We start from the raw sequence: 17,940 nt of genomic DNA, 5'->3' as shown, positions 1-17,940 counted from the left end.
TTTCATTTACAAATACACTGTGGTTATTTTCCAGTGCATTAGTATATTTAGTCCTACCTTATTTTTTTAACTTCTGTATAAAGTGTGACAATATCATACTTGCTTTTTATGAAATTATTTCTTAAAAATTGAAAGAATAATGAATCACTTGGTAAAGAAAGAAATTTCAGGGGCACCTGGATGTCTCGGTTAAGCGTCTGCCTTTGGCTTGGGTCATGATCCCAGGACCCTGGGATGGAGGTGTCCTGTGTACCCCCGAAGTCCCCACCCCCCGAAGTCCCCACCCCCATGTTGGGCTCCCTGCTCAATAGGAGTCTACTTGTCCTTCTTCCTCTGCCTCCTCCCCCCACCTCGTGCTCTCGCTTTCTATCTCTGAAATAAAATCTTTAAAAAGAATTCAGATAATCTAAAAGGATAGAAAATAAAAAGTAAAAGTTCCCCTATGTGCTAAAAATGCTCTTAATAGTTTTGATTTTAGATTTTAATTTTGCTAGTTGCTATAATATTTTTATTTTATTTATTTATATATTTATTTATTTATTTATATTTTTTAAGGGTTTAAATTTTTAAGTAATCTCTATACTCAGCATGAGGCTTGAATCCACAGCCCCAAAATCAAAGGTCACGCGCTCTTCCAACTGAGCCAGCCAGACGCCCCAGTTGCTATTATATTTTTTAATGATTTACTTATGCCTCTACTTCGTGTTATGTTAGCTTTAAACATTTTTTTTTTTTAATTTTTATTTATTTATGATAGTCACAGAGAGAGAGAGAGGCAGAGACACAGGCAGAGGGAGAAGCAGGCTCCATGAATCGGGAGCCCGACGTGGGATTCGATCCTGGGTCTTCAGGGTCGCGCCCTGGGCCAAAGGCAGGCGCCCAAACCGCTGCGCCACCCAGGGATCCCTAAACGGTTTTTATACTCACTATACAAAAGGTGAATTTAGCACACTTCCAAAGCTTTCCACTTCCCAAAGTAAGACTAGATATCTTTTTTTTTTTTTTTTTTTAAGAATTTATTTTTAAGTAATCTCTACCTCTAATTTGGGGCTTGAAGTTACAACCCTGAGGTCAAGAGTTGCATGCTCTACCGACTGAGCCAGCCAGATCTCTTATTTGTGGAAATGTTGATGGTTTTTTAGTTATATTGGTAATTATCATCATTTCAAATGATATATTCATTTTCTATATAATTTGTCAAGTTTTAGATTACATACGGCCTCACCTCTTTAAGAAGAAAAGGAAATTGGCTTATTTTGCTTCTACCTCCCATTCACCTATTTTCTAATATTTTTTTACATTGCTTATAACTGTCAATGGGACAACTATTTCACTCCTTGAGGAGAATTGGGGGCCTTTGATCACATTTTTGTCATCTGATAAATACTTAACCTTGTTTTATGAGTGTTTATTTTATTTTTTTTTAAGATTTTATTTATTTATTTATTTATGAGAGAGACAGACAGAGAGAGAGAGAGAGAGAGAGAGAGGGGCAAAGACACAGGCAGAGGGAGAAACAATCTTCATGTAGGGAGCCCAATGTGGGACTCAATCCTGGGACTCCAGGATGAGGCCCTGGGTCAAAGGCAGGCGCTAAACTGCTGAGCCACCCAGGGAATCCCCTGAGTGTTTATGTTTAAAGGTACTTTTTTTTTTTTAAGATTTTATTTATTTTTATTTATTTGAGAGAGAGAGACAGAATGCACACATGAGGGGGCAGGGGAGGAGCAAAGGGAGAAGTAGATTCTCTGATATGGGGCTCCCATCTCAGGGCTCCAGGATGATGACCTGAGTGGAAGGCAGATGCATAACTGCCTAACCCACTGAGCCACTCAGGCACCCTTAAAGATACCTTATTTAGCATATGTTTCTGATTCATTGACCTTGAACTCCACCAATGGCATTAAAACTCCTACCTGAATGGGATCCCTGGGTGGCGCAGTGGTTTGGCACCTGCCTTTGGCCCAGGGTGTGATCCTGGAGACCCGGGATCGAGTCCCACGTCGGGCTCCCGGTGCATGGAGCCTGCTTCTCCCTCTGCCTGTGTCTCTGCCTCTCTCTCTCTCTGTGTGTGACTATCATAAAAAAAAAAAAAAACAAAACACACACACAAAAAAAACTCCTACCTGAACACAGCATATCTAACACAGTATTTTCTCCATAAGGCACATCATAGCCTTCTTGCTAAGCTTAGAAACACTAGGCCGCACTTCAGTACACCATGTTTGGGGACCATTTTAAGCAGTGAAATCACCAACACAAGCACAAAAATGCAAAAATCCAGGTGGTAAATAGAGCGCAACACTTGTTTTCAGTGTGAGACCTGAAACAGGCAGCAGAGCCTCACCTGGTTTGACCTCAGCATGGAATGTGTGGGGTCAGAAGACTCAGCGTTTTTATAGAGCTGCTCCCGGCATATTCATGAGTGACCATGAAAGCCTGAAGTATTGGATTTTGGGGGTTACAAATTTTAGTAAGCAGGCCAATTTAGAAATAAAGAACCTGCAAACAATGAGGATCGGCTGTGTCTGCTTTCTCAGAGATCCATTTGTATACCTCAGTGTTTATTTTTCATGCATCTTGTTCTCCTTACGTATTAGTCTTTGCTTAATCTTTTTGTAGTTCCGATTATATTGGTATTTTTCTCCTGTTAGGTGTTCTATTTTCTTAGTAGCTCACTCTCTTACCTAGGGCTTGGCTGAGTTTCATCTGAGTAGGTGGAGTGAGTGCATTGGCAGAATTTCCTTGTAGGGAGTATATATATATGTGCGGCAAAAGTGAGCACTACTTGTAGGGAGTACAGACAAAAGGAACCGGCAGGCTGGGGTACCCCCAGATTGACTCAGTCAAAAGGACTTGATGTTGAGGATGGAGCACCTTAACATATTCCTTCTTGTCCCTCTCCCTGCTAGTTTTAAGAGTGCTATTTTACTTCAGGTTCTTACCTGTCCTCAAGTTCTGATCATCTTACTAGGGTCCTTTCTCAGACTGTCTAGCCAGAGCAGAGTCAGCTGCCAGCCAGAGTCTTCTTTTTATTTTTTATTTTTTTGGAGTTTTTTTCTATGTATATATTTTTTAATTGAAGTTTGGTTTTTGCCAACACATAGTGTAACACCCAGTGCTTATCCTGTCAAGTGTCCCCCTCAGTGCCCGTCACCTAGTCACGCCATGCCCCCTCCCACCTCCCCTTCCACTACCCCTTGTTTGTTTCCCAGAGTTAGAAGTCTCTCATGTTCCGTCACCCTCTCTAATTTTTCCTACTCATTTTCCCTCCTTTCCCCTATAATCCCTTTCACTATTTCTTATATTCCCAAGGAGTCTTCTGATTGCAATTCTTTAAATGAGTCATTTCATGATTACCCCATTACTCATTCCTATTTGTCTTTTTTTCTCCTATTTACATTTATAGATTGGAGGTTGGAGCTTGTGGAATTTTACCCTTACTGATACCAATAGGACTCTTTTCTTATCCCCTTGAGCATATTCTCTGTCTTCTTTCTGTTTCCTATTTTCCTGGAATTCCTTTAAATTTCTTAATTTCTGATGGCACACCAATTTCTAGCACTGTTACAGTGTTATTCTTTCGTCATTTCCATGGAGTCTTAGGAGGGAGAAGAAAGAGGTTTAAGTGATCAATCTACTTCAATTGGAGAACTGGATGGTTTGTCTCACTTTTAATTGTGAGTCATATTTGAGACACAGTTAAAATGTGAACAGCTTATTTCTGGATGTACAAATGAGGTAATCCTCAATTCAAGTTGTTACCTAGATGTTTTATAATTTCGTTTAAAATTGCTTTTTTAAAAGATTTATATTTTCAATAATTTTAGAGTATGTTATTATAAATGTATCTTGTACCTTGTTCAAATATTTAACATTGAAAAAAACAAAGTTACATTTGAACACTGAAAAAAGGAAGTTTGTGAGATACAGAAACTACTTGGAATTTATATGTCTTTGGTCAAGATTTATTGTAACTTGTGGTTTATTTTATTACTGCAGCATTTTGTAGTTTACTAGGTTTTTTTTTTATTAGACTTGATCTCATTTATCAGAAGCTTTAGTAGTAAAGCTTTAGCAATAAAGAACTAAACCTTTTTTTAAAATTACTATATTCTGTGTTCAGCTTAATGAGGTTGCCACATGACAACAGTATCAAGATCAGAGGTTAAACAAGGGGTCATGTTCATGGGGTCATTACTTAATCTGGATGAAGGAGGCAAAGGAAATCAATATTGATGTAATTAGGCATAGAAATAAAAAAAAATATTTAACCTAGAACTCACTTCAGTAGAGTTCATTCTCTTCTTACTTATCCTTTGCCTTTTTAAAAATGAAGTTGACCACAAATGAGAAGAGAATGACATGTGGGGAGCATGCCTTCTTGAGGTCTTTTTTTTTTTACTTTTTGTCCCTCTATCAGGGTTTCTTCATTTTGTACAAAGCACTTAAAATCCTTTTGCCATGAATTGGTCACGATAGTATTACTTTTTATTTCATAGTTAATAACCGTATCTTTCAGGAAGAAAAATTCTAAGAGCTCTTCGCTGTCTCTCTATATATGTATTTATTTTTTAAAAAGATTTTATTATTCACGAGAGACATAAAGAGGCACACATAGGCAGAAGGAGAAGCAAGCTCTCTGTGGGGAGCCTGATGTGGGACTCCATCCCAGGACCCTGGGATCACACCCTGAGCTGAAGGCAGACAGACGCTCAACTGCTGAGTCACCCAGGTGTCCCCCCCCCCCCTTTTTTTTTAATCTGCTGAATGCTTGAAGTCATTTGGGAAAAGAGCTACTTTTCTTTTTTTTTTAAGATTTTTAAAATCTATTTATTTTAGAGTGTGCATGATCTGGGAGAGGGGCAGAGGGTGGAAGAAAGAGAGAATGTCAAGCAGACTCTGTGCTGAGTGCGGAGCCTGACATAGGGCTCACCCTCACTACCTGAACCAAAATCATGAGTTGGATGCTTAACCGACTTAATCACTCAGGCACCTCAAGAGCTACTTTCTATCAGCAAATAGTGATATCATTTGTCCCCATGTTGAGCATTCTCAAGGACATACCCGCCCAAGGTGTGGCTGTGTCAGATGGATGGCAAGGCTCTAGTCATGGTAGTGGCATGCTTTTTTGTGAAGTTGTGGAGTTACTTGATACCAGGTTTTTCTAATTCTCTGAATTAGATGTATATAAATTTATAATTGTCTAAAACAGTTTTTACTTTTCATTTCTAGCTCTCGTGCTCATTCCCCCATGATAGCTGTAGGAAGTGATGACAGTAGTCCAAATGCAATGGCCAAGGTTCAGATTTTTGAATATAATGAAAACACCAGGTTAGTACTACTTTGGTTTTAATTATTGTTCCAAATTGCATTTAATTTTTAAAAATGTTATTTTTTATTCACTGAATTATGCATGATTAATTACATATTTACTAATTTCCTATGATATGCTAAGTTCTGTGCTAGGCTCTGATAATACAAAGTTGGATTATACAGAGGAGAAGATAACTGATTTCCCAGTATGTGCCTTTTCACAGGGAAAACAAAAATATTAAAAAGTGGTGATGAGTTTTATAAACTGGGAGAATCAGGATGTGAAGGGTTTACTACACCTAAGGGGAGAGGGCCAGGAAGGTTTACTCCAGACAAGATTTATAAGATGAGTAAAAGTTAGCGGAAGAGGCAAAATGTTCCAAATGGAGAAAACTAGAGATGGTAAGGTATGTGAACAAGAGAGAACCAATACATTTTCATTCTAGTTGAAACTGTATAGGCGAAAGGGAGTGTAGTGAGAAATACAGGTCTGTGAGACCTTGTGTTCTATGTGTAGATTTTATTTTATGGGTAATGTGAAGCCATTGAAAGATTTTAAGTTGGGGAATGATAGCCTTGGATGGTAGTTTAACAATTCCATAGGTATGGAAAGTATTTTGGAGGGCAACAGTCCAGGTGGAAGATTGGGATAGAATAGTGGCAATGGGGATTGAGAGAAGTGGACAATTTGAAAATAATTTAAGAAATATTATCAATGCTGACTGATGACTGCATGTGGAAGGTGAAGGACAGGGAGAGCTATTGAAATGATATTCAAAGTCTGGTTTAATAGTTGAATGAATGGTATGTAATTTCTTGATAAGGATATCTGGAAACAGGACAGATTTGGATAGAATAGCAGCATGTGAAGGAAAATTTATGTTGCATCATGTTGAGATATCTGCAACACCTCTGAGAACTATAAGCTCTGTGTCAGAGGTGTACTCAAGAGTTTTATAGGAGAAAAGAGCACCCATCCATTGATCAGGTGGGCTTCACATGTGCTGGACACCATCTTGGATGTAGGAGTCAGATATTGGATAGGGCCAGAAGCAGAAGAGAGCTAGAGTTGTCACCCTTATCTGCAGGGGATATGTTCGAAGACCTCCAGTGGCTGCCTGAAACCTAAAAATAGTTTCAAGCTGTGTATATACTGTTTTTTTGCTGTGTGTATATATATACCTATGGTAAAGTTTATAAGTTCAGCAGAGTATGAGGTGAACTACAGTAGCTAGTGATAGAAGAATTAAAGTAATACATAAAAGTTACATGAATGCAGTCTTCTCTCTCTCAAAATATCTTACTTTTTCCTCCTGTGATGATGTGAGTCGATAAAATCTCTATGTGATGAGATGAAGTGAGGTGAGTGATGTAGGTATGTGACATATAGTGTTAGGCTACTGCTAACCTTCTGACAGCACATCAGGAGGATCGTCTTATAGATGGCAGTTTGATCGTGGGTAACAAACTGTGGGAAGCAAGACCGGCTAAGGGGAGGGGACCACTGTATTTTAATTCCTGTGGGCTCTGCAATTCAGAGTGTTACTAGGGTGTTTGAGGGGTTCTTCGATCAGCCCTCTACCTTCCCAAATTCTCGATTTCTTCAGAGAGGCTCTGTCTACAGGAGTGCTATCCAGTAGAACTTGCTGTACTGATGGAAATGCCCCATACCTGTGCCAACTAAGAACTGCAGTTGTTCATTTTTACAAATTGAAATTTAGGCACATATGGCAAGTGGCTGGAGTATTGGCCAGCATAGTTCTAGAATATAGGAGCCTTCCTCTAGAACTTTTTGAGGCTTTTGTAACCTTTTCAGCTATTAAAGCCATGAACCACGTGAATAGCACATTGTTGTTTTTTATTGTTTTTCTTATAAACTTTTTTTTTTTTTTTTTAAGATTTATTTATTGGGGGAATCCCTGGGTGGCTTAGCGGTTCAGCGCCTGCCTTTGGCCCAGGGTGTGATCCTGGAGTCCCAGGATCGAGTTCCGCGTTGGGCTCCCAGCATGGAGCCTGCTTTTCCCTCTGCCTGTGTCTTTGCCTCTCTCTCTGTCTCTCTGTCTCTCTCTGTCTCTCTCTCTCTATCATGAATAAATAAATAAAATCTTTAAAAAGAAAAAGATTTATTTATTGGGATGCCTGGGTGGCTCAGCGAATGAGTGTCTGCTTTCGGCTCAGGGCATGATCCTGGGATCGAGTCCCACTTTGGGCTCTTTGCATGGAGCCTGCTTCTCCCTCTGCCTCTGCCTCTCTCTCTCTCTTTCTCTCTCTCTCTCTCAGTGTCATGAATAAATAAAATCTTTAAAAAAAATTTAAGAGAGAGAGTGTGCATGCACACTCATGAATAGGGGAGGGGCATGAGGACAGAATCTCAAGCAGACTCCCTGCTGAGCACCGAGCCTGATATGGGGTTTGATCCCGTGACACTGACATCATGACCTAAACCAAAACCAAGAGTTGGACACTTAACCAACTGAGCCACTCAGGTGCCCGTAATAGCACATTTTAAAGAGGATTCATGAAGAGTTAATATTATTAAAGTAAGTTCTTTCAACTTTACCTAAACAGAATGAGTTTGGAAACAAATCTAAAACTGAAAAGGTGGACCATTTCTAAAACATAGGAGAATGAAAAGTACTTCATAAATAACATTTGAGTAAAGGGATATGTAGAATTTGCTGTTAGTTTTGAAACAAAATACAGGGCAGATAGTAAGTACCTAAAACTTAAAAGAATTCAGTGATAAACGTAATCTGAAGTTATATATGAGTCTTTTAGCTAGTAGAGTAAATCTACATTATGGTCAGGATGTCCTTGTTATTTCCTATAACAAGGAGTCTGGCATTGGAGCAGTTCTGGGGTTAGATAAGTGGTTCACTTAGTACAGTGATGACATCAAAGGCCTTAGTAGTCCCCCCCCCCCCCTTTTTTTTCTTTTTTTGCTGTCATACTTAGGGTGTTGGTGACAGCTTCCTCTTAGGATCCTAAGAGTGTTTTGAGGTTTTCACATGCAGATATAAAGAAGGGTATTTGCCTTCATATCTTATTATATTAGGGAGAGAGAAAATTTTCTGGAAGCATCTTCGCAGGCTTTTCCATTGTGTCTTACTGGCCAGAATTGGGTCACTTACTATGCTTTAGCTGCAAGGGAGTCAGATAGCAAGTGCCTGGTGTCTTTTGCATGTGACCAGGAAATGGCATTGGGTAGGTAATGGTGGGATTGACTTGGGAAGTCATCAGACCTTTTAATTTCAGTCAATTTTGGAGTTTTTGGTCTGGTTCTTTGAAGTAAGAGTTGTTCAGAGGTTCTTAAATAGATTAAACATGTCACATAGAGTATATGTGATAGTGGACTATGTAGCATCCAATTATGAATAACCTAATTAATCTTTCTGTAAGTAGTAACACCATTTAGTACACAGGAAACATTTGTCTAGCCAGTGTTGGATATTTTTCTTTCTGTTGATGCATGAAAATATTAAGACAGATCTGTCTTCGTAGTGACAAAAGCACCTGCATTTATGTAAGTTATGAGGTATTTTCACATATTTTATGAAACTCAGATTCTAACAATTACCTTATGAATAGGGTGGGTAGATTTTATATTAGCACCATTTTACAAATGAAGAAACAGATCAACAAAGTAAAATGATTTATCTAAGATTAAACATAGAAGTCAGGACCACACAGTAGAGGCAGCAAGGTTGTGAATTAGATTACTCAGGGTGGGGCAGCCCAGGTGGCTCAGTGGTTCAGCGCCGCCTTTGGTCCAGGGCATGATCCTGGAGACCTGGAATCGAGTCCCATGTCGGGCTCTCAGCATGGAGCCTGCTTCTCCCTCTGCCTCTGTCTCTGTCTCTGCCCCCCCCCCCCCCCGTGTCTCCATGAATAAATAAGTAAATAAATCTTAAAAAAAAAAAAAAAGATTACTCAGGGTGATCATCTAGGGTGAGAAGAAGTCAAGGGAAGAACTTTGAGGCATGTCCTAGCTTGGAGACATTTGAGAAGAATGTTGGGGTGAAAAGAAGGCCAAGCATAGAATGTTGGGAACACCTCTCATTTCATAGTATAGTAGGGTACTGAAAAGGGAAGATAGGTACCTCTCTCTAACTCCCTCTTTTTTTTTTTTTTTTAAGATTTTATTTATTTATAGAGACACAGAGAGAGAATGAGAGGCAGAGACACAGGCAGAGGAAGAAGCAGGCTCCATGCAGAGAGCCTGACGAGGGACTCGATCCAGGGTCTCCAGGATCACGCCGTGGGCTGCAGGCGGCGCTAAACCACTGTGCCACCGGGGCTGCCCTCTCTAACTCCCTTTTACACGGAGGGTTATGTGCTTCACTTCTCTCCTTAATATGCAATTGATGATGTAGAAAAACAATATAAAAAAATGCTTATCTGTTGTCTCTATTGATTTCTTCTCTATTGGCAGATGGAGAGTTGTAAGGATGAAACAGACTTTGGTATAGCTGCCTTTATCACCACTAAAAAAACCATTCCTGCTGTTATCAGCTTCATTTTTTTATTTATACTCAAATACTTAGGAAATTCAATTATTCTTTTCTTGAAAATGATATTAATGGCTGATAAATCAGGATCTTATTCTAAATAAATTTTGTTAAACTATTCTAAGCTAAACTTATTAAAGAAAGAAACCTGGGAGGCTTTATTAGTTTACCAGAGCTACAATAACAAATTACTACAAACTAATGGCTCAAAACAGAAATTTATTCTCACAGTTTCAGAGGCTAGAAATATGAAATCAAGGTGTGTGAGAGCCATGCATCTTCCAAAATCTTTCCTTATCTCTTCAGGCTTCTGGTGGCTACAGGAGGTCCTTGGTGTGTGGTAATCCCAAATCTCTCCTTCTGTCTTCACATGGCTGCCTTCTCTGTTTCTCATTTTCTGTCTTTTATAAGGATGATCCAGGATGATATACTGAGATCCCTAATTATATATGTGCAGTCCCTTTTTTAAAATTAGGTCGCATTCAGTATCTGGGGTTAGGCCTTGATCATACTAAATACTTCAGGGGTAAGCGCTGCTTCACTGTGAGCAATATGAAAAATATTGAGGTATCTTAACATGTGGGTTTAAAAATTTTTTCATTTCTGGGGGATCCCTGGGTGGCGCAGCAGTTTAGCGCCTGCCTTTGGCCCAGGTGCGATCCTGGAGACCCGGGATCGAGTCCCACGTCGGGCTCCCGGTGCATGGAGCCTGCTTCTCCCTCTGCCTATGTCTCTCTCTCTCTCTCTCTCTCTCTGTCTCTCTCTGTGTGACTATCATAAATAAATAAATAAATAAATAGATAAATAGATAAATAGATAAATAGATAAATAAATAAATAAAATTTTTCATTTCTGAAATTTTGATCAATTGTTTTTCCATTAGGAAATATGCAAAAGCTGAAACCCTCATGACAGTCACAGATCCTGTACATGATATTGCCTTTGCTCCAAACTTGGGAAGGTCTTTCCATATTCTAGCCATAGCAACCAAAGATGTGAGAATTTTTACATTAAAGCCTGTGAGGTGAGTTTTTGAAGCAATCACTAATTTAAAAATGCTCTTAACTCATGATTATTTTCGTTTGTGGAGGAGTGAAGAGGCAACTGTGATCTAAAGAATGGATTCTTCATTGAACATTTTATCTATAAATATATGAGTGTTGGGATTGGGGAATGAATAAAGACAGGAGATTTGTGTTTTCTTGCATTTTTTTTTAGGCTGATATGAATTTGTTCCTCTGAATATAATTGGTACTCTGTAAATGTCTGAACAAATGAGAGGTGGCAGTTTACTTAGAGACAGTTAAATTAGCACTGAGACGTTGTGAATAGCCTGTTCAAGATTTATTTTTGAAATTGTGACTTTCAGTTCTTTTCCCTTCTTCCTTCCTTCTCCCCCTCTATTCTTCCCCTCTTACTGCTTTCCTTTTAAAATTAATTGTTACGTATTTTATTTCTGAGTCTTGTTTGAAGGAATACAATCCTCTTTTCTTTCTTTCTTTCTTTAGAGAGTTGGGGGCAGGGAGGGGCAGAGGGAGAGAGAATCTTAAGCAGGCTCCATGTCTAGCATAGAGCCCAACGCAGGGCTCGATTTCACAACCCTGAGATCATGACCTGAGCTGAAATCAAGAGTCGGACACTTAACTGACTAAGCCACCAGGCACCCCTGTTGTTTCTTTCTTCCATGAACTAATCGCTGAATAATTTTTACATGGTAGGATTATGCCAGGTACTGGTGAGTTAAATAAAAGTGACATGGCCCAGTTCTCAATGAGTAAAGGTGGCGGTGTGTGGAAGAGAAGGTGGTGGCTATGGATATGCGCGTTTTTATAAAATAATATGGTAGGGATCCCTGGGTGGCGCAGCGGTTTGGCGCCTGCCTTTGGCCCAGGGCGCGATCCTGGAGACCCGGGATCGAATCCCACATCGGGCTCCCAGTGCATGGAGCCTGCTTCTCCTTCTGCCTCTGCCTGCCTCTCTCTCTCTCTCTGTGACTATCATAAATTTAAAAAATAATAATAATAATATGGTAAATATGTGAGACTGTATTATTTTTTATTTAGAACTGTGTGTGTGTGTATATGAAATCTGTTCTCAGAATTTCTCAAGAGAATTTTTTATTAATAGGAAAGAACTTACTTCCTCTGGTGGACCAACAAAATTTGAAATCCATATAGTGGCTCAGTTTGATAATCATAATTCCCAGGTTTGGCGAGTGAGTTGGAATATAACAGGAACAGTGCTAGCATCTTCAGGAGATGATGGCTGTGTAAGATTGTGGAAAGGTAAGATTTTAATGAAGGAATTGTTACTCTATGTTGCTACATCAGAATTGTCACTTAGAAATGTAAATTCAGAAATCTTTTGGGGAAAGTTATCTTTCTTCAGTTACTTTAAAATTAATATCTTACGTTAATTTGTGTAATTTTGAACCTCCATCAGTTTATCTAGTTCATGGCAGTGATGACTAATTGAATTTTATAAGTTTCCATGTGGAACAAAGCAACTTTTATTTTTTATTCTTTTATTTTTTTTTTAATTTAAAAAAATTATTTATTTATGAGAGACACAGATAGAGGCAGGCTCCCCACAGGGAGCCCGATGCAGGACTCGATCCCAGGACCAGGACCATGCCTTGAGCCAAAGGCAGAAGCTCAACCGCTGAGCCACCCAGGCATCCCACAAAGCAACTTTTAAAACTAAAAGTAATTGTAAAAATGTGCATTATGTCAGAAAGGTACAGATTGCTATTTGTGTAACCCGTGTAACTGCTCTACAAACTTAGAATAAGACCACAGACATCTCTTACTAAATAATTGCTTTAGCCAACCTGTCCTTAATAGAAAATCCAGTATCTTCCCTACTTCCTCCCTGCAACTTTCAGAAGGTCAAGAATGTTCTGGTTACTGATTGTGAAAGTTTCCTGTAAGTGCCATGCTGATTGAGAATTGTGTCTAATAACTTGATGCTGACTGTGTTTGTTGTAGCATGGCGTCTTCACTTGTCCATGGACGTTTATTCACTGGCTGAGGTGTCCTTGGCCCTTGGGCCACTCTAATTGGTGGTGTCCCACTTTTACGATCCAAACTTAAATAGCTTGGTTTGTGTACCCCAAGCAATTATTCTTTCTCAAAATGCAGTTTGGCTGAGTCTCCCTAGGTCAGTTTTAGGCTGTGGTAGAACCAGCCCAGACCTCAATTTCCACAGTGTCTTTTGATATCAAGGGCTTTGCTTCCTTTTCTTGTCTCTGGGCTTTAGTCAGGACCACCCAGTTTCGCCCCAGCACGCTCACTCACTTGAGCTTCGGGACCCAGTGTCTCCAGTGACCTATTTTGCATTTGAAGAATTAGGCCATGTTGGGTAAGCCACTCAAACCCCAACCTTACTTATGTCATCTCTGACGACATTAGATTCCCCCCTGACTTACACTTGTGTAAAAAGAAGACACCTCCATTACCCTACATATGCACATAATTGAAATCTATTTTCATGAAGATATTTATTTTGATACTAATGTTAATGTGGCAAATTAGAGAATGTCTTTGTTAATACTTATCTTGTAAGGAAGAGAAATGGTAAAAACTTTGTTTTATAGATTAATAATTCTTATAAAACTTAATAAAAAATAATTGTTAAAGTTGAGATATATGTATTTCATTTTATTTTATTATTTTGTTTTGTATTTCATCTTAAATGTCTATAACATTTATCTTGAGAGAAATGTAGTCTTCTGTTTTCTTAATTGTAGGTTAAGGACTTGACCACAAATTTATGCCCTTGAACACAGCTATTAGTCATGTTAATGTATTTGACCATTTCTTTTCAGCTAATTATATGGACAATTGGAAGTGTACTGGTATTTTGAAAGGTAATGGGAGCCCTGTCAATGGGAATTCTCAGCAGGGAAACTCAAATCCTTCCCTAGGTCCAAGTATCCCAAATCTTCAAAATTCATTAAATGGATCTTCTTCTAGCAGGTAGGCTGTTTTGTGGGAAAACTAGAAATTGTCTCCTTTTTAAATCATTTGGTAGCCGTACTAAACGTGTGTGATTTCATGGGTTTTAAGATTGAATGAAGAAATTCATACATAATTATGATAGTAGAAAAAAATTACTTTGTTAACTCTAGCTTATATGGTCATAATATTTATAGGTAGATTATTAAGTCCTTAAACTAAATTATATTCTGAATATGTATATATCTATATATATCTGAATTATAGTCTGTCAGAAATGTTTATGACTTTAAGATTTTACTTTGCTTTTTTTTTTTTTTTTTTTTACTTTGCTTTTAAAGTGAGATGAAGAGGAATTCTAGGATAATGCTGAGAATTTTCATCCTAGATGAGCATTAGTATGTTAGTGGTAGCTGTGCAGCCTTTGAATCAGGTCAAGCTGAAATTTTAAATAATGTACGTTAACTAAGGCTTCATAGGAGAGAGTGAGTTAGATGTGTTTTGTGTGTGTGTTTAAAACTTTAATGGAGATTGTAAGAGGAAATGCTAAATTCTGATTTCTTGATTTTTAGAATTTTTAACATATTTTAGATTCCTGTTTATCTCAATAAACATGTTTGATGTGATCTCAAGAGTCATCCTTTGTTTTCATAATCAAATTTCAAATACATGAATTTGTAAGATAAACTTATTTTAGTATGGCTTTGTGAATAATTTGGAATACAATTCAGGAAACTTCAAAGCACAGCCTTAGCAAATTGTTCTGTGGTTATCGTGTTGTCATCTTAAATAACAGAATTCTATTTAAAATTTCAACTATTTTTATATTGTTATATTTTTATTTAAAAATTCCTGCTATTTGATTTTGAGTTTTAAGTATTTGTATGAAAACAATTTCAGGTTACCACAAAAGATAGCAGATGATAAAGATGATTTCATGAAACAAAGGATACTACTGTTAATCAGAAAAAAATAATCTAGTTTTTGTTGTTGCCTATATTGCATATATTGTAAAGAGCTTTGAAGTTTTGATCTGTATTCTTATTGTGCCAATAACCATGCGTGTTAGATCTGTGATGCATTTTCCCTTCTCCATTTGTATTATGTCCTTTAACAGAAAGCACAGCTGAGTACCAGCTAACTGGAGTAACTTTGCTGTTTTGCTGCTTGTTGCATGCACACAGGAATGGAAAGCGAGCTCCTTTTCCCCTTCCCCAGCGCCGTTTGACCTCTCCCAAGATACACCAGCAGCCTGCTTACTACTAAACGCAATCCAAAGGCCTTTAAAAATACAGTGTATATCATTTTTTTTGTACTAGCCAGTTTATTGACACTATTTGAAGCTTTTGAAATATAAATGGAGAGGCTTTTTGTTGAGACGATGTCACCAAAACAATTTTTTGAAATGTTCCTGAAACTAACATGGGTTTTAAAATTAAAAGGATTGTTACTATCCTTATAAATAGTTGGGAGGAGGGAAAATATCACTTTATTCCACTTGGAGAATGTAGGTTTAGTTCTTTTGTTTTCTAAAACATCTACAATGATGAATTTTTATAATTTTAATTTGAAGGTTGAATAAATATTTTTCATAAAGATTGTTTTGAGTGCTAATTTGTTTACCTTTTGTAGAATTGGTTTATACATGATATTATTTAGTACAACTCTGTCATTTCTTTGTAATACTTAAAAAATATCAGTAAAGGAGTGAGAGAAGTAGTAGTAGAATTAAAGTGATTTTGATTGTACAGTTTGTGGCCAAATTAAACATTTGGTAGTGCTTCATTTTATGATTTGGTAGTAAAATGAAGATATCTTTGTAAATTTTCAATTCATATTTACTAAAGAGCTAAACCTTTCTAATATGTGCTTGTATATTTTTTATGGTATGATTCCATGGCTTAAGTTTTCCTTCAAAATTTGGAAACCTACTGTAAGAGGAGCAGTTAAAAACTTGCTAAAATTGTGCATGCATATTAACCTCCACATTCCAAGGCTCAGGAATTTAATTTAGTTGACTGCTTCATTTAGTTCATATTCTGTAGAACTTTGACTTTGATGATAAAGCTGTAAGTCTTTGCTAAAATGCTTAAGTATTACGGGTAAGTTATAAAATGGCAAAAGAATAACAGTAAGACATGTTCTTTGAGCTCTTTTATCAAAATTTTGTACTATTTAAGGTTTTTGCAGAAAAGCAGCTAAGTATTTTCAAAGACTGTAATTCTTCAGAAGTACATTGCAATAGTTGGCCATACTTAATTGAAAGTATATTTCAATTGGTTCTCAGTGTCATGTATGCACTAAAAAACATGTGCCTGCTGCTACTACAAATGAAGCATTGCTTAAATAAAAAGCTTATTAGATTTGTAAATTTACAGGATAGCATCACATATGTTCCCAAAAGTTTAGAAAATGTTTTAAATTATAAAATGTCTTTTTTTGTAACATTCATACTGATAATTTTTTTAACATTTTAAGTTTAACAGATTGTATTTCTTTCTTTAAAGTTTCTATACTTGCTTAAGCAAGCCTGATTTGAGTAAGGGTCTTGATTTTTGCAATTATGTTCTGTTAGTTTTGGCATGAATATACTAAAGCTTTTTTTTTCAGCATGTGTTTTCTCTTTGGTTCTCTTTGTATTTACTACTTTTCTCTTTTTCTTCTGTTTTTTCTTTTTTTTTTTTTTTTTCTGTTGTTTTTGTTTTGTTTTGGTGTTTTGTTCCTGTCTTCATTGTTTCAGGTATTTCTTTCCCCCTCTGGATTCCCCACGGGCTGGATCGAGATGGTCCAGTTATGCCCAGCTCCTTCCTCCTCCTCCTCCTCTGGTAGAGCACTCTTGCGATGCTGACACTGCCAACCTCCAGTATCCTCACCCTCGCAGACGATCTCTCTCTCGGCCTCTTAATCCCTTACCTGAGAATGAAGGGGTTTAAAACACTGATTTAACACTTAAAGGCCTTATTCAAGTGCTTGTAAATGCTTTCATTCCTGGCTGCTTTTCGTTTTTCTTCATTTTCTTTTAGAAGATTTTTCTAATTTAGGGTCTGTCTTGCATGTATTACAACCAGAACACAGTGTTTGGAACCTAAATGTGTTTGTGCTTCTGCATCAAAGGAACATTTGCCTCACTGGTTGATAACCTTTGATGAATGAGATAAGTACAAGTAACACAAATTGTGAGTTACAGTAGCTGATTTCAATTTCAAAGTGCCTATTCTATAAGTTTTATTTTGAATTGTTACGGTGTTAATTTTATTATGGTTTGTCATTCTGGTTAATGTGAAAGGATTATCATCAAGTTCACTTTGCCTTTGAGACATATTAAGAAATGTTTTACATTTGACAGGCTAATGTTGCAACTGACTAGTTTGTAAAATAAATCATTCCTGTGTATAAAGCAGCAAAACATAATAATGGACTGTTTGGTCTTTTTTTTTTTTTTTTTTTTTTTAAAGGAAATTTTCTTTTAAACTACTTGGAATTACTGTTTAAAGCTTTTGTAATTATTCTCCAAGTAGATTATTTAATAAAATATATTTTAAAAGATATGAATCTCTTGCCTTACGAAAACAGAATGTACAGCTGGCCCTTGAACAACATCTGTTTGAATTGCACTGGTCCACTTATACATAGATTTCTTTTTTTTTCAATAAATGCAGTACAATAAATGGAGTTTCTTTTCCTTCTGACTTTCTTAATAACCTTGTCTCTAGCATACATTATTTTAAGAAAACATCATAATTTGTATAACATACAAAATAGATGTTAATTGACTATTACTGGTAAAGCTTCTAGTCAAGGACAGGCTATCAAGTTTTTGGGGAGTCTAAGGTTAGACTCAGATTTTTAACTGCAAGTATATTGGTACCACCTAACCCCTCAGTTGTTCAAGGGTCAACTATATTCTATTTGATAGATGGTAAAGCTTGTATCTCCTTATAATATGTTGCAAAAAAAACCCCAAACAATAAAAAATTAGGAGATGAGTGGGACGTTTATTTAAAAGGTAGACAAATCAGTATGTAGACTAACATCTACAACTGACAGATACTGACTTCCAACCTAATTACACATTATGATACTTTTAAAATTTGAAATCAGAAAATGACAATAATTATGGTAAAGTTATTATGAGACTAGCAGTATTCTTTTTGGTTCAG

At 37.1% G+C, this 17,940-nt stretch overlaps 1 protein-coding gene across 2 annotated transcripts in view; it reads left to right on the top strand.

The window, feature by feature from the left end:
• SEH1L (SEH1 like nucleoporin) overlaps positions 1 to 17,452 on the top strand; it is a 31,366-nt gene extending 13,914 nt beyond the window's left edge. The window contains exons 5-9 of one of the 2 annotated variants that reach the window (XM_072828636.1): positions 5,236 to 5,334; positions 10,708 to 10,848; positions 11,952 to 12,109; positions 13,651 to 13,801; positions 16,521 to 17,452. In XM_072828636.1, the coding sequence (XP_072684737.1) occupies positions 5,236 to 5,334; positions 10,708 to 10,848; positions 11,952 to 12,109; positions 13,651 to 13,801; positions 16,521 to 16,713 (742 nt within the window). In that variant the 3' untranslated portion in view covers positions 16,714 to 17,452. Of the gene's footprint in view, positions 1 to 5,235; positions 5,335 to 10,707; positions 10,849 to 11,951; positions 12,110 to 13,650; positions 13,802 to 14,897 lie in introns of both variants that reach the window. The other variant, XM_072828637.1, reaches the window with a different exon arrangement.
• Positions 17,453 to 17,940: the final 488 nt, after the last annotated feature.

Source organism: Canis lupus, chromosome 6 (assembly GCF_048164855.1).
Source record: "Canis lupus baileyi chromosome 6, mCanLup2.hap1, whole genome shotgun sequence".
Lineage (NCBI taxonomy): Eukaryota > Metazoa > Chordata > Mammalia > Carnivora > Canidae > Canis > Canis lupus.
The sequence above is the reverse complement of the archived record's forward strand: the minus strand, read 5'-3'. Positions and strand labels throughout refer to the sequence as shown.